Source organism: Crotalus tigris, unplaced genomic scaffold (assembly GCF_016545835.1).
Source record: "Crotalus tigris isolate CLP2741 ecotype Arizona unplaced genomic scaffold, ASM1654583v1 scf7180000018940.2059657, whole genome shotgun sequence".
Lineage (NCBI taxonomy): Eukaryota > Metazoa > Chordata > Lepidosauria > Squamata > Viperidae > Crotalus > Crotalus tigris.
The window spans coordinates 40,874-56,074 of record NW_024097284.1 but is presented as its reverse complement, the minus strand read 5'-3'; the positions used below and the strand labels follow the sequence as shown (position 1 = coordinate 56,074).

The 15,201-nt window shown below is 34.7% G+C and overlaps 1 protein-coding gene across 1 annotated transcript in view; it reads right to left on the bottom strand.

Moving 5' to 3' along the window:
- LOC120314515 (cyclin-dependent kinase 14-like) overlaps positions 1-15,201 on the bottom strand; it is a gene marked incomplete at its 5' end in the record, with an annotated part of 111,429 nt that overhangs the window by 66,697 nt on the left and 29,531 nt on the right. Inside the window, one exon of the mRNA XM_039357703.1 lies at positions 10,392-10,440. Within this exon, the coding sequence (XP_039213637.1) occupies positions 10,392-10,440 (49 nt within the window). The remainder of the gene's footprint in view (positions 1-10,391; positions 10,441-15,201) is intronic.

Genomic DNA, 15,201 nt, shown 5'->3' with positions numbered 1-15,201 from the left:
AACAAAATGTCAAGATAAAAATCCAAAGTATTAAGTTGTCAGAACTCCGAAGCAACAAGCCAGACTTGAAACAAACGAACGAACAAGAAAAAAAAGTCTCTCTGAACTGTGAATAATTAGACTTATTAAGAAAAATGTTTAGGGTGACAGCACAACACTCCTAATCAATACCTTCATTTTCTAATATGTAGCTTATATATTTCATTTAAAGTAGTTAATACCGTATTTACTTTCTCCTGCACTCATTGTGGAGGTGGAATGAAAACTGTTGCATCTGGGAGTTGAGGGGGCTTACATCTGGAGCAATATTTACACAATACCAGCCTCCTCACCTGTATGAGAATTCACTCTCATGAAAAACTGGCATGCCAGAAATCAAATTTATAAAAATGAATGAAGTAAGACAAAAATAACAAATTGGGATGAGGAAACAAATTTAATTTTATTAAAAAATAATATAAATTAAGTTAATATTGTGTCTCTCTAAATATTTACTAATATCTATAGCATTAACTATTTGGGAGGGGATTTGCGGTATTCTATTAGTATTTTCTCCATTTTTGCCCCTTTTCATTCTGATATATTTTATCAATATTCTATATTGTTCCAATTGTGACTGATGGAATTTGTAAAAACAAATTGTCAAAAACATTTATATCTCAGAGCTGTGAGGGTAAAGAATAATAATATTATGAATATTTGCCACTTTGAGTTGATTATACTTCATTATAAAGTAATGAAGATAGGAAAATAAAAATAAAATAAAAATATTGAGGCATATTTTACATGTAATGATTTTATTCATTGGGATTATCTTATTTTAAATCTTATTCAGATAATGGGAAATATGCTTTTCTAGATATTTTAATTATAGTATTTTGCATCTCATCACTTGACATTTATAGATTTCAGTTTGTATACTAATCAGTTATATTCTCTAAATTTATTCAATATTATTCATTACTAGGTAAGAAAATATAGTTCTTGTAACTTAACTGAATTTTCAAATTGAGAATGTTCAGGATTCAAAGCATATTTGAAGATTGTGGTTTAATTTTTAATATTGTTTAACAGACACTACAACTTTATGGTTGCTTTTAATTAGATGTTTTTGATCCTTTGAGGTTACAAGACTTTTAACCAGGATACTACTTTAAAAAGTCCTTCTTTTCTATCTCAGCAAATTGCTAAGAACATTTTTAGAAAATAAATAGAAGTAAAATAATTACTCGAGATGTCATTTTGTAGCCTATTATTTCCACAGCAAATAAACACTGAGTCACATTCAAATTTATTCACTCACTAACTCGTTCATTCATTCAATTTCTATAATCGCCCAACTCAATCAAATGATTCTGGAAGGCTTACATATTGCTAATATATTTAGCAAATATTTACTATTAACATATTCTAAATGAAAAACTGTATTTTAAGTTCCCAAAAGTTTGGTTTTTAACATCACCTCTAACTAAAGAAATTTAGCTATTCATAAATCTCATTTCTTGCCTCCAGTGTTAATGTTCAGAATTAGAAATGATTTAACTTTATCATAATGTAAGTAAGGACTTGTGGCCATTAATTCACTTCCCTGTCACTGAAGTCAGTAATCATCCATCACTATTAAATTTAAATGTTCCAGCAATGTATTCAAATCTATCACACCTCAGAGCATCCCTTGTCCCTACCACATTAATCTTTTCTATTTTTTTCTATCAAAGCATATTAATGAGTAAAGTGCATTGATTGGGAAGAATAAAAGAAAAGTACATTATTAATATATACCCTGTAATATCATTACCTGACATTCCATCTGAGTTCTATTAACACCTTTTTTTATAAATATGTAAAATGCTCTACACATAGGACTAGATTTGAATGCAGCTACATAATTATAAATATCCTGTATTAATCAGGGGCCTATAAATATTAATGTCCAGCTATTGCTTTCTGAACAGTATTTTTTTAAAAAAAGAGTAATTAAAATTACCTAAGAAACTAAAAAAACCTGAGTATACATTATTTTCTACTACCAAGGAATTAAGCAAAAATATTTTGATTATGTGAACTATTTTAATATTTTTTAAAAAACCGGACTTCCTGTTTCATGTCGCAGCATAATGGAACAGGAAGATGGGGCTCCATCTTCTGTATTTAATTTCGCCCTGCTGGGGATCCTAAAAAGGATTGAAAGTCGCCCCGGAGAGGCAACAAAGTAGAGGACCCTCCTTGATCATGGAGGGATGGGGGCCCTTCTGTTTGATCTGAGGAAGCCTTCCAAACTGTTGGGGGAAAGACTGGCTACATTTGTGCAGAAGCTGCTGACAACCGAAAGAAATAAGCACTAACGAGCAACATGGATGAAACTGGGTGAGACTCTAATTCTCTTTATAACTTTAAGACATTTTCTTGGAAAAAAAAAAAACGCCCAAAGCAAAGAATCCTCTCCAATAAGAGAGGGAAAGGGAATTTCCGTCCCATTCCCTCAGGAAAAAAAAGCGGCAAACTAACTGCTTGGGGGGAACTGAGAAAATTATAAGATTAATTTGGAATCAACTATAACTATAAGCGATAGAGATGGGATATTATATTATTTAACAGATGTTTGAATATGATTCAGAAAATAGATAATGGTTAGAAATAAAAGTTCTATTATAACTAGGAGGATAGGATTTCTAACTAGATTATATTTTGTTATGAGGTTTGAATAAGGGAGGCTTTTGGTTACCCAAATATATTATGAGAAAATTATAAGCAATAGAGATATTTTGAACATTGAGGGGATTTTTTTTTAAAAAAGCGGAAAAAACAGGATACTGATGGAACAAATGGATTTTAAGTGCAATGCAATTGAAATATGTTTTGACTAGAAAAGATATTATAGACTGACAATATTGATATTATGTATAATACCAGAAAAATGCGATGAAGATGTCTATATTTAATTGTATATGTATTAACAGTATTAAAAATTATATTTGCCCAGTGTGGAAAACTGCATACCACCGAAAGAAGAGAGGATCAAAGAAGCATTGGATAGTGTAGTATTGGAACTAGACTGAGAAAGTTAATATGTATCACTGAATTACCAATGGACCGACAACATGTTGTTTATTAAGTATTCATGATTATAAAATTAGAAAATTAATAAAATGTTTACAATTTTTTTTAAAAAACCCACTTCAGTTAGGCAAATACTACTACTTAGACATTGACATTCAAGAGAAATAATTGACTTTCTAAAATTATACTTTACTAATGATACTGTAATATTATAGTTTTTGTCCAAGCCTAAATTTGAATGCCCTGTGATCATAGCTGAACTGACCTTGTATAACTCTGTGAAAATTAGAATATTTTCTATAAAGGCTTGATGAATTTATAGTTTTTTTTTAAAAAAGTCCCTCTTATGATTATAAAAATGGTATTTTAAAGTCCAATACAACCAGGAATATAACAGCTTACAAATCAAATTTGTAGCCTTAGGATATGAAATTGACACAGTGCCTAAAAGAAAAAAAATATCAGTTCCCCTTGGAATCACTCGCCTATCTGCCCTCCAGCAATGACAGGTGCACCAATACTATAGTAAATTGCTTTATTCACATTATACTGCTGAATGAGCAACCTGGTCTATCTGAATGCTGTGGCAAAAGAAACAGCACTTTTTGGCAAGACACACTAACCAATATAATTGTTACCAAAAATAAATACTTTATAAAAAGTACTTTGGGGTTTTATTCCACCATCAAAATTTCCTTTATAAATTGCTTTTACTGAGTACTTCAAATTGACTGAATGGGGAAGATAAACTATATTCCTAGGCATCTGGTATAAGCCAAAATGATGACATATCTTTTGGCATCATTATGCAGATGACATATATTACATTATGTATGTTGTAGAATTAGTATTATTTAGTTTTATTGGTATTTTTAGTACTAACTTAGACAAAATGGCTAAATAGTACATGAACATATTGCAGTAATGATGCTAAAACAAGAGGGATGGTTAAGGAGATCATGCATATGAGGAAAAAATCATCAGGGAGATAATATTAAATAAGATTGGTCATAGAGAACATTCAGACTGTTATTTTAATGCAAAATATCAAAAATATCAAACACTACCAATTAGTGTTGAGACCTTGTCATACCATCTCTGAAACTGCTTAAAATATTGGTTCAGTTTATTCCTGGTTTGTACCAAAATAGTGTTTCTGTTATTTCTATTCCCAAACTAAGGAATTCTATTTTAATCTCACTAAACAAAACAATAAACTAGATTTATAAAACACTGAGAATATATTTGTAGAGTCTTTGGCATTTCCTGAGTTTGGTTGTTTGCTTGTATTACCCACCTAGGTAACACCATCAATGTGGTGTTTGCTCCCTATTTATTATATATTGATAATATAATTCCCCAGTTAGGATGTAATAGGAAGCCCTGCATTAGGAAACCCTGCATTAATGCCAGCCAGAAGAGATATACTGCATAAAGAAGAAAGGAAAATTTATGAAGTCAATTCCATAGCTCCCAGGAGAACTCCTAAATTGGAGGTAGAAATTGAAAGTTGGAATGTGGTTCCTGATCCTTAGAAGGTAAAACTCTGGGTTTAACTTAAGATATAGTATATATTATATAATAATTAAATGAAAATAATTAGAGATGACTGTTTTTTTTCACTGAAATGAAAATAGCAATACTGTTAATGATTTCGATAGATTATTTTGTTAACTGTTACTCAGCTAACACACGTGCTCCCCCAAGTGTCCAAACCATTATTTTAACTTTGATATAATTTATTTTAATAGAAAGCGCAAAGATTTATATAAGAGATTGTAGATAATAATTCAATATTTAATGTGCTATACTTCAAAAAATCGAAGAAGAGTAATTGAAGATGTGAATAAGTAAAATTAATTATATATATATATTAAAGAAGTTTACACATAATCATTTCATCTTTTCTATTCAGGAAATACATTCTGGTAATTTTCATCAGACATTCCTGAACCACAGAGGAAACAAAATTTTAAAATTCATACATTTACATACTTTTGTGTTTCCAATAATTGATGAAAAATAATTTTTTAAGGTCTTGTCTCAGCTCCTGGACGGCAAATATAAAGAGATACCATTGGCTGAAAGACTCTGCCCCTGTGATATTGAAGAGGTGGAAACCTTTGGATATGACCTTTTTCAGTGCTCTTTTTTGTAGAGACATTCAAACAAATTTTATTTTCCCAATAATTATTAGGTATCCTCATTGTTCCGATACTGTTTATGTTCAGTGGTTGCTTAAGATGTCACATAGTGCAGATAGCTAGATTCTACACAGCAGCACTAAAGATTTCTGGAACTTGATGAATAATCCATTATAACTGTTTTATACAATTAATGCACCAAATATTTTGATGTTATTACTTTGTTGTATTTTAGTGCCTAGTAACTATAGACTATAGACTTTTACAATATAAGGATTAATATTATATTATAGCTTAGGCCGTGCTCTTGTTTAAGTGCAATTGATAAATACATGCCATATTATGATTTTAACATAGATTTTATTGTTATTTGTCATTATTTAGATCTATACCTATATCTAGAATCTTAAGTAGATACTCTCTGAATATTTTTAATTGTCTTTGACTGTAATAAATATTTTTTGAAAGGCCTTAATTATGAGAACAATAGAACCATACCCAAAGATAAAAGTTATTTATGATGCACTGTATGCTTTTGTTTGCATATTTCCAGAACTATGACACCCCAAAGCTGTCCATGCCCATCTTATTTATTTACATGATCTGTATTTGAAAAACTCCCAGTAGTGTATATTCATAAAAATAAAAAATAATATAACAAAGCCATTCTAAGCAAAACAAAACTGAAACTATACCAAATAATGATATGTAAGCCAACCATTAAATCTTGAAGGCCTTACAAAGCAAATACTTTTAACTGTCTTCATAAAATATAAAAAATCAGAGCCATCTGTATTTCTGGCGGAAGAGCATTTTAAGCAACTGGACCACTACTGAGAAGTTCTATTTCTGGGTCTACCTTCAAAATCTTAAAGGAGAATAAAACTTAAAGCATTTTCCCTTTGGTTAAATACATAGGATGGATATATCTAATTGGCTAGAGACTGAAGGTATCTACAACCCAAGCCATTTAAGATTTTTACATTAAAATAAGCACTTTGAAATGTACTAAAATTTATTTGTATGCAATGACCATACAAATCAGTGATACAAGGCTGTGGCAATTCTCATTTTGAACCAATTATAGCTTTAAAGGAAGACCATGTATGTATGATAATAATCTTATAATAATAATAATAATAAAGTTGGAAGGGACCTTGGAGGTCATCTAGTCCAACCCCCTGTTCAGGCAGGGAACCCTACACCATTTTGGACAAATGGTTGTCCAGTTTCTTCTTAAAAACTTCCAGTGTTGAAGCATTCACTGCTTCTGGAGGCAGGTTGTTCCACTGGTTAATTGTTCTAACTGTCAGGAAGTTTCTCCTTAGTTCTAGGTTGCTTCTCTCTTTGGTTAGTTTCCACCCGTTGCTCCTTGTCCTGCCTTCAGGCGCTTTGGAAAATAGCTTGACTCCCTCTTCTTTGTGGCAGTCCTTGAGATATTGGAACACTGCTATCATGTCCCCCCTCGTCCTTCTCTTTGTTAAACTACACATACTCAATTCCAACTACCATTCCTTATATGTTTTAGCATCCAGGCCCCTAATCATCTTTGTTGCTCTTCTCTGTACTCTTTCTAGAATCTCAACATCTTTTTTTACATCGTGGTGACCAAAACTGGATGCAGTATTCCAAGTGTGGCCTTACCAAGGCTTTGTAAAGTGGTATTAATACTTTGCGTAATCTTGATTCTATCCCTCTGTTAATGCAGCCTATCACTGTGTTGGCTTTTTTGGCAGCTGCAGCACACTGCTGGCTCATATTTAAATGATTGTTCACCAGGACTCCGAGATCCCTCTCACAGGTACTACTATTGAGCAAGGTACTCCCTATAGTATACCTGTACATTTGGTTTTTCTTGCCTAAATGTAGAACCTTACTTTTTTCACCATTGAAATTTCATTTTGTTAGATAGCGCCCAGTGTTCAAGTCTGTCCAGATCCTCCTGTATCCTAAGCTGTCTTCTGGAGTGTTGGCTATTCCTGCCAGCTTGGTGTCGTCTGCAAATTTGATAAGTTCCCCATCTATCCCCTCATCCAGATCGTTGATGAAGATGTTGAAGAGCACTGGGCCCAGAACAGAACTTATGCCATTGTTACCAAGAACTTATCAATAAAACCCTCAGCAGTATTATGGCATGCAGTGTTAAACCCGTAATTAGAAGATGTCTATATTAGTCTTAATTAATGACTAGTTTTAACAGGTAAAACCTACAAAGCATACACACCACAGAGATACATGTATCTATACCGATACATTGTATAATATTGTTGAAATTCATGGGACAGATAACTTCAGAATTAAGGTAATATGTCTTTTTACAAATCAATTAGAACTGCTCACAAACAGTTTACTAGCTCAACATCAAAATAATACAGTAAACTTTGTGTTACAAAGAAAAGTATGGCAACAATATCATTAGAAGAAACTGTTTTTCAGAAAAAGACATCAGATAAACATAAAATGGCCCAAGACATTCTAGGTTATAGTGCATCTCCAAGCTAGCAACTGCAATAGTTTGGGATATAGAAAATTTCATTTATATTATCTAAACCAACAAAACCCCAGTATAGACCAGCATACTGAAATATATAATAATATAATTTCCTTGGGTGTCTCTCCACATATTCAATTTAGGTAAAACTGTAATGTAAATGTGGAAGTTTTGATAATTACTTATCATCTGAAAGATATCAATTTCCTTTACATTTGAAGGAAATTATTAGGATGCTATTCAGTGTAATTATGTACATTCTTTCTTTCAAGGTTATCTCATATGATAAATGAGAATATTTGGTTTGTATATAATTCAACCAATTCTAAGATAGCAAAAAATATCTAAAACATTTAGAAAATTTAGATACCAGGATTGTAAAAAATCTTTACCACCCAACACTAAAAATATGTAATGAAGTATTTTATTCATCCTCCTTTACTTTGAAAGCAACTGACATTTCAAATATAAACTGGAGTATTTCACAGTACTAGTTTTGTGATTATGTCCACCAAACTGGATAATTTTGGGGATAAGACAAATTCATTGAAGCTAAGAATACCAATACTCACTCTCTCTCTCTCTCTCTCTCTCTCTCTCTCTCTCTCTCTCTCTCTCTCTCTCTCTCACACACACACACACACACACACACACACACACACACACACAAACACCGTCAGAGACACTATATACTAACTTTATATTAGTATCAATTATACAAGAATCAGTTAGAGCAGGGGTGTCAAACTGCCGGCCCACGGGACAGATGTGTCCTGTCAAAACTGCGCCACCCCATTGCTGGCAATGGGAAAAAAGTCGTGATATGTCACTTGACTTGCGAGTTTGACATCTCTGAGTTTGAGGATGATATAGCACATGTTGTGTCTGTAGACTTCCTAGTAAGCATCCAATCAGAACCTTTCTGACAGACTAGGGAACAGTTTAATTTAATACAGTTTTATATTCTGAATCATTCTTTTTCTGTCTCCTAAATGTACAGATCCAGTATATCAGGGCTTTTCAATCTTTTCACCCATTGTACCACTTTTAGGATATGGCAACATCCGAGTACCACCAGTCGTCTAACAAGGTATCAAAAACTTGATGACCCCCCCCAAAAAAAGGAAAAAAGTGATAAAGTACAGGTAGTCCTCGACTTACAACAGTTCGCTTAGTGACTGTTCAAAATTACAATGGCACTGAAAAAAGTGCCCCCCAAGCCACAGCCGAGCAAGACAACTGCCTGCCCGCCTGGTGGCGCTCTTCCTCCTGTCCGAGGTTTCCATTTTTGTGAGCATTTCTGTTGAGGATTGGCAGTGGGGGTGGGGTGGGGGTGTTTGGTTTTTATTCTCCGTCTGCTGGGTGGTTGCAGCAGGTTTTGGTCACTTCACATGACCCTGGGACACTGTGACCATCATAAATATGAATCAGTTGCCAAGCATCTGAATGTAAATCACAAGACCCTGGAGATGCTGCAACATTCCAGCTGATCGGCGCTTCTTCTGGATTCAGCAGAAGTGCCAGGATCAGTGCCGAACTGCAGCTGGAGCCTGGTGCTGATCCTGGCGCTTCCGCTGAGCCCTGACCGCCCTGCAGCTTCAGCCATCTCAGGCTTGTGTAGTGCTGCCACTGGTTCAGCTCATTCCCCTCCCCCGCTACCACTTTTCTAGGATAGTTGCGTACCACTTGCCAATGTACCACAGGTGATATCCGTACCACTGGTTGAAAAGCCCTGCAGTATATCATATGAGTATCAGCTGGCTCAATCATGCCAAATTTGGGAGAGAAAAATAATATTGATCACTTAATAGAAGCAGAATTAGCAATAGGCACACACATACAATTATGCATTGACTTACACATCTCATAAATATATAACAATGAAAAATATTTTCCATTTTTTTACTACTGCTTATGATAGTTTTCGTGTTGGGTTCAGCACATCATTGGGGAAATTGTTAGACAATTTCTAATAATAATCTGATGCTTGTTGTGATAATATACGATTTTTAGAAAAAAATGTGTTGACTTTAATAATCACTATTTTAACAGTTTTGATGGCATTTCCAAAGCAGTCAAGAATTTCAGTTATCTAACATCATTTAAATTTATCTCCAGGACAGGTGCTATGCAGTCCAATTCTTTCTGTAATAAGGAAGCTCTGCAGAGTGTGTGGGCCATGTACACACACAAAGTACTAAGAACATAGAACAGAATATTACATATTCTTTTCAGTGGCTCCAGCTTGGATAGATGACCAAGCAGGTGCTTATTTTTTATAGGTGCTTATGATGCTGGCTGCTGAATTCTCAGAGGCACAAGCAGTAGTACTATTTCAAACTGCTATGAAGAGATTAGGGGCTGGAAATAGTATTGTATAGTAGTACCATTTATTTGTTCCTTGAAAAGAATATCAATCCAGTGGAAGTAAACTAATTCCATGCATGACTTGTACTTTTAGTTAAAGCAAAACTCAGATGTGAGAAAATTATTTTTAGGTAGTTATAAATGTCAAGCTACTTTTTTGTCATTTATTAATCACTGGTTAGGAAATTTTATAGGCTAAATATTTGAATTAAACTTGGGGCAGTATTCAGCATTAAAAATACAGACAATGTTGTAAAATGAGAAGAACTTCCTAATTAATTAGCAAGAAATCAACAATATAGCTAGAATGGCTTAATTGAAAGACTTACTTATTCCAGGCTTGTCTAAGATTTTTAGCACTGTACTGTGTAAAGCGATCTGCAACAAAAAATAAGGACTTTTAATTTTATATTAAACATTTTCCTTTAATATGCTTACAATTAAAGGCAATGTTTACGAGCTAGCTAAAATATGCCAATAGTAAACAATAGCTTCTGAAATCAAATAACAAGAAAAGCAGAGAGTATCCCATTACTTGTAAAAATAAATCATCACCTAATTCCTAAAACCTAATAGTATGTCTGCAGATTAGGCAAATGGAATCACCACTAGGAAATCATTTATAAGAACAATAGCGCAGAACAAAATTGTTTATTAAATTTATATAAGAATAAGTTTCTTTTCAGATACCTTGAAAAATGTTAATTCAAAGTAACTACATGGAAACTATATTGGAAACTATTACATATTTAATATTATTAAATAATATCATTCCGTAATTTAATCTATCCGCCAATTTGTAAAAATCTTGCACACATTAAACAACTTTGCAGAGATACAATGATCCAATAGCATGTGTCTTGTAATGTGGTGCTCTTTAGCAAAAATGGATTAAAAACATCACAAATGCATGATTCAGGCTATCAGACTGAAGACTTTATATTCCAGAGTTTTATTCCTAAAGTGACAAATCATAGCACAGTTTCTCTTCATGTACATTCATATGATATTTTGATCATGGGATTGGAGGACATTAACACTGGTGCCTTGTTATGGAAAAATCATACCTTCTTTGTCCTCTTGGTCCTGTAGTTCTCCACAATTGCCCCCCTCCTCTGCAGGGAGTTAGGCCTGTTAATCAATCTACCAGACATGATTGGGTTTCACAAGGAAGTTGGATCAGACAGCCGTTGATTAGACAGCACCTGTGTGGACTCAGCGTGATTGAGGATTATACAGAATCCCTTTTCAAAAATCCATCTTTGGATCCACCTGTGTTAAATAACCTTCATATACTTTTCAACCTTCCCCTAGGCCCCTCCCACTCCTTTTAAATTTACATATAACTGCTGAGGAGAGATAATCCAACAGCATGTTATGGAGATGTAGAACTCCTATCTGGTCATCCAGATACTGCTGTTCAGATGTTGATCCAGTGCTTGGAGGTAGTGGCTCTAACTCAACATGGCAAGATCAAGTGGCCATGGATTTTTGGCTCCCACTGATCTGGTAAAGTGTCATTTCCAATTCTACAATCCTCCAGACAGACTTATGGGGGCTTTCCTGGATTTGCAGCTCCTGCTTGATGGTTGCTGAAAGCAACTGTAGCTAGAAGGATCTTTGCCCAGATTTACAATGCATTCAGAAAGTATTCAGATCCCCTTCACTTTTGTCAATTTTGTTATGCTGCAGCCTGATTCTACAGTTGTTGAAATTCATTTTTTTCTCATTAATATACACTCATATATATACCCTATAACAGTGTTTCCCAAACTTGACAATTTTAAGGCATGTGGACTTCAACTCCCAGAATTCCACAGCCAGCATTGCTGGCTGTGGAATTCTGGGAGTTGAAGTCCACATGCCTTAAAATTGTCAAGTTTGGGAAACACTGCCCTATAATGTCAAAGTGAAAAGAGAAGGTTAGAAATGTCTGTAAATTTACTAAAATATCACATTGGCATAAGTATTCAGACCTTTCACTCAGTACTTTGTTGAACCACCTTTGGCAGCAATTATAGCCTCAAGTCTTTTTGGGTATGATGTGACAAGCTTTATACACCTGGACTGGGGGATTTTCTGCTATTGTTCCTTGCAAATCCTCTCAAATTTAGTCAAGTTGGATAGCCATTTTCAAGTCTCTCCAGAGATGTTCAATAGAGTTCAAGTCAGAACTCTGGCTGGACCACTCTAGGACACTGATGGCGAACCTTTTAGAGACCGAGTGCCCAAACTGCAACCCAAAACCCATTTATGTATCGTCGGGTGCCAGATGGGCATGGCCCATTGGGTGGATGTGGCCAATTGGGTGGGCGTGTCCCATTGGGTAGACGCGGCTGTGATGATAATGGCAGACTGAGTGGGACTAAAAAATTCAATCAATCAATTCCAACTTTGTGAGATCTTTTTTTTCCCCATGAGAAGTTGAAATTGATTGAACATTTTTTTTTTGCACATGGTGGCGGCGGCCTAAAGCGAAAAGGTTTTATAAAACCCAGCTGTAGGCCAAGGACTGGGGCGATGGCACGTGTGCCCACAGAGAGGGCTCTGCGTGCCACCTGTGGCACACGTGCCATAGGTTCACCACCACGGTTCTAGGACATTCATAGAGTTGTCTCTAAGACATTCCTATGTTGTCTTGATGAGTGCTTAAGATCATTGTCATGTTGGAAAGTGAACTTTTGGTCCAATCTAAGGTCCTGAGTGCTGTTGAACAGGTTTTCATTGAGGATATTCCTGCGTTTTACTCCATTCAAGTTTCCTCAACCCTGACCAGTCTCGCAGTTCCTGCTGCTGAAAAACACGCCCATCTCCATGCTTCACTGTTGGGAGGATATTGGGCAGGTGGTGAGTGGTACCTGGTTTCCTCCAGACATAATGTTTAGAATTGAGACCAAATAGTTCAATCTTGGTTTCATCAGACCAGAGAATCTAGTTCTTCACAATCTCAGAGTCCTTCAAGTGCTTTTTTGCAAACTTCAAGGGCTTTCATGTGTTTTGCACTGAGGAGAGACTTCTCTCCAGCCACTCTGCCATAAAGTCCAGATCGGTGGAAGGCTGAAATGATGGTTGTCCTTCTGGAATTATGTCTCATCTCCACACAGGAACTCTGGAGCCCAGTCAGAGTGACCATCAGGTTCTTGGTCACTTCTCTTACTAAGTCTCTTCTCCCACAATTTCTCAGTTTGTGTGGGCAACCAGCTCTTGGAAGAGTCCTGCTTGTGCCAAACTTATTCCATATGAGAATTATGGAGCCTTTTTGCTCTTAGGAACCTTCAGTGCAGCAGAAATTTTACTGTAGCCTTCCCTAGATCTGTGCCTTGCAGTAATCCTGTCTCTGAGCTCTGCGGGCAGTTCCTTTGACCTCTTGGCTTTTGCTCTGCTACAGTATGCACTGTTAGCTGTGAGATGTGTGCCTTTCCAAATCATTCCAATTAATTTAATTTACCACAGGTCGACTCCAATTAAGGTGTAGAAGCATGTCAACAAGCAAGAAAAATGGGAGGCACCTCAGCTAAATTTCAAGTGTTAATGGAAAGGGTTTGAATAATTATGCCAATATGATATTTCAGTTTTTTCTTTTTAATAAATGTATAGACATTTTTAAAATTCTGTTTTTACTTTCTCATTTTGGGGTACTGAGTGTAGATTAATGAGAAAAAAATGAATTTCAACAACTGTGGAATCAGGCGGCATAACAAAATTGACAAAAGTGAAAGCGATTTGAATACTTTTTGAATGCACTGTAATCTGTATGCCACTCCTGAACTGGGAGACTTTGCTTACCCCATCAGTCAGGCCCTAGTCATTTTCTAGATAGATTATTACAATAGGTTTCAGAGGAGGTTATCCTTCAAGATCATCATGAAGTTACAACCAGTCCAGAATACAATGTTGTGTACAATTCTGACATCCTAGTCTTTGCCCTTAGTACATTGTTGCTATGAAATCTGCATTTTTGATGCTGGTTTTATTGTCTTTTATGCCCCTCCTTTCTTAATCTCTCCCTCTCTTTCATCCAGAGTTACGATTCATAAGCTGGTTGGCCCAAAAGGTCCTTTAAGTAAATAAATATGATATTTAAGATATTGTGAATAATGAATAATGATAATTTTTCTCTCTATGTACATTTATTTTTATTCTTTGATTTTATACCCTTAATAAATTAATTTCAGCAGGGATTTGGTTGTTCTTATCCAAATACTCTATTAAATTAACAATTTGTCTTACATTATATTTCATATATCTTCCCATTATAAATCCAGATTGGTCAGTATGAATCAATTGTTTCAAAACCTGCATTAATCCATTCGCCAGTATCTTTGCAAAAATCTTATAATCTGTATTTAAAAGAGATATAGGCCAATAATTTCTAGGTTGGGACAGATCCTGGTCTTCCTTTGGAATCAATGATATAAAAGCCCTTCTCCAAGATGGAGATAGCTCTGCTCCCAACAAAATATCATTGAAAAGTTCCTTTAATGGTTCTATCATTTCTTCAGATAGCATCTTATAATAAATTGCTGTTAGTCCATCAGTATCTGGATCTTGCCAACCTTCAATTGTTTAATTGCAGAAATAATCTCTTCAGAAGTAATTAAACCATTAATCCCATCACGTTGGTCAATCGTAAGTTTAGGAAAATGTGCTTCCTGTAAATATTTTTCTATGTCTGAAATTTGTATAGTTTCACTAGCGTATAATTTTGAATAAAAATCTAAAAAAGTCTTTTTAATCAAATTTTGTTGATACACTTCTTTACCTTTATAAATTATTTTATCTATAGTCCTTGATTTCTGTTTCTTGCGTAATTGATAAGCCAACCATCTACCAGGTTTATTTGCATTACAAAATGTATTATGTTTCATATACCTCAAATTAGTTGCCATCTGATCCGCCATTAACATATTAAATTGCTCCTTAAGCAGAGTTATAGAAACCTTTAAGTTATTATCCATTGGGTTTGATATTAAAATCTTTTCCTTAATTTAATCTCATCTTCCAACTCTTTACATTTCTGAATCTGTTTACGTCTATGAGCATTATTCATAGAAATCAAAATCCCTCTCATATATGCTTTATTAGAATCCCATACCATTGGCATCGAGGTACCCTTATTCATGTTCCAAGCAAAAAATT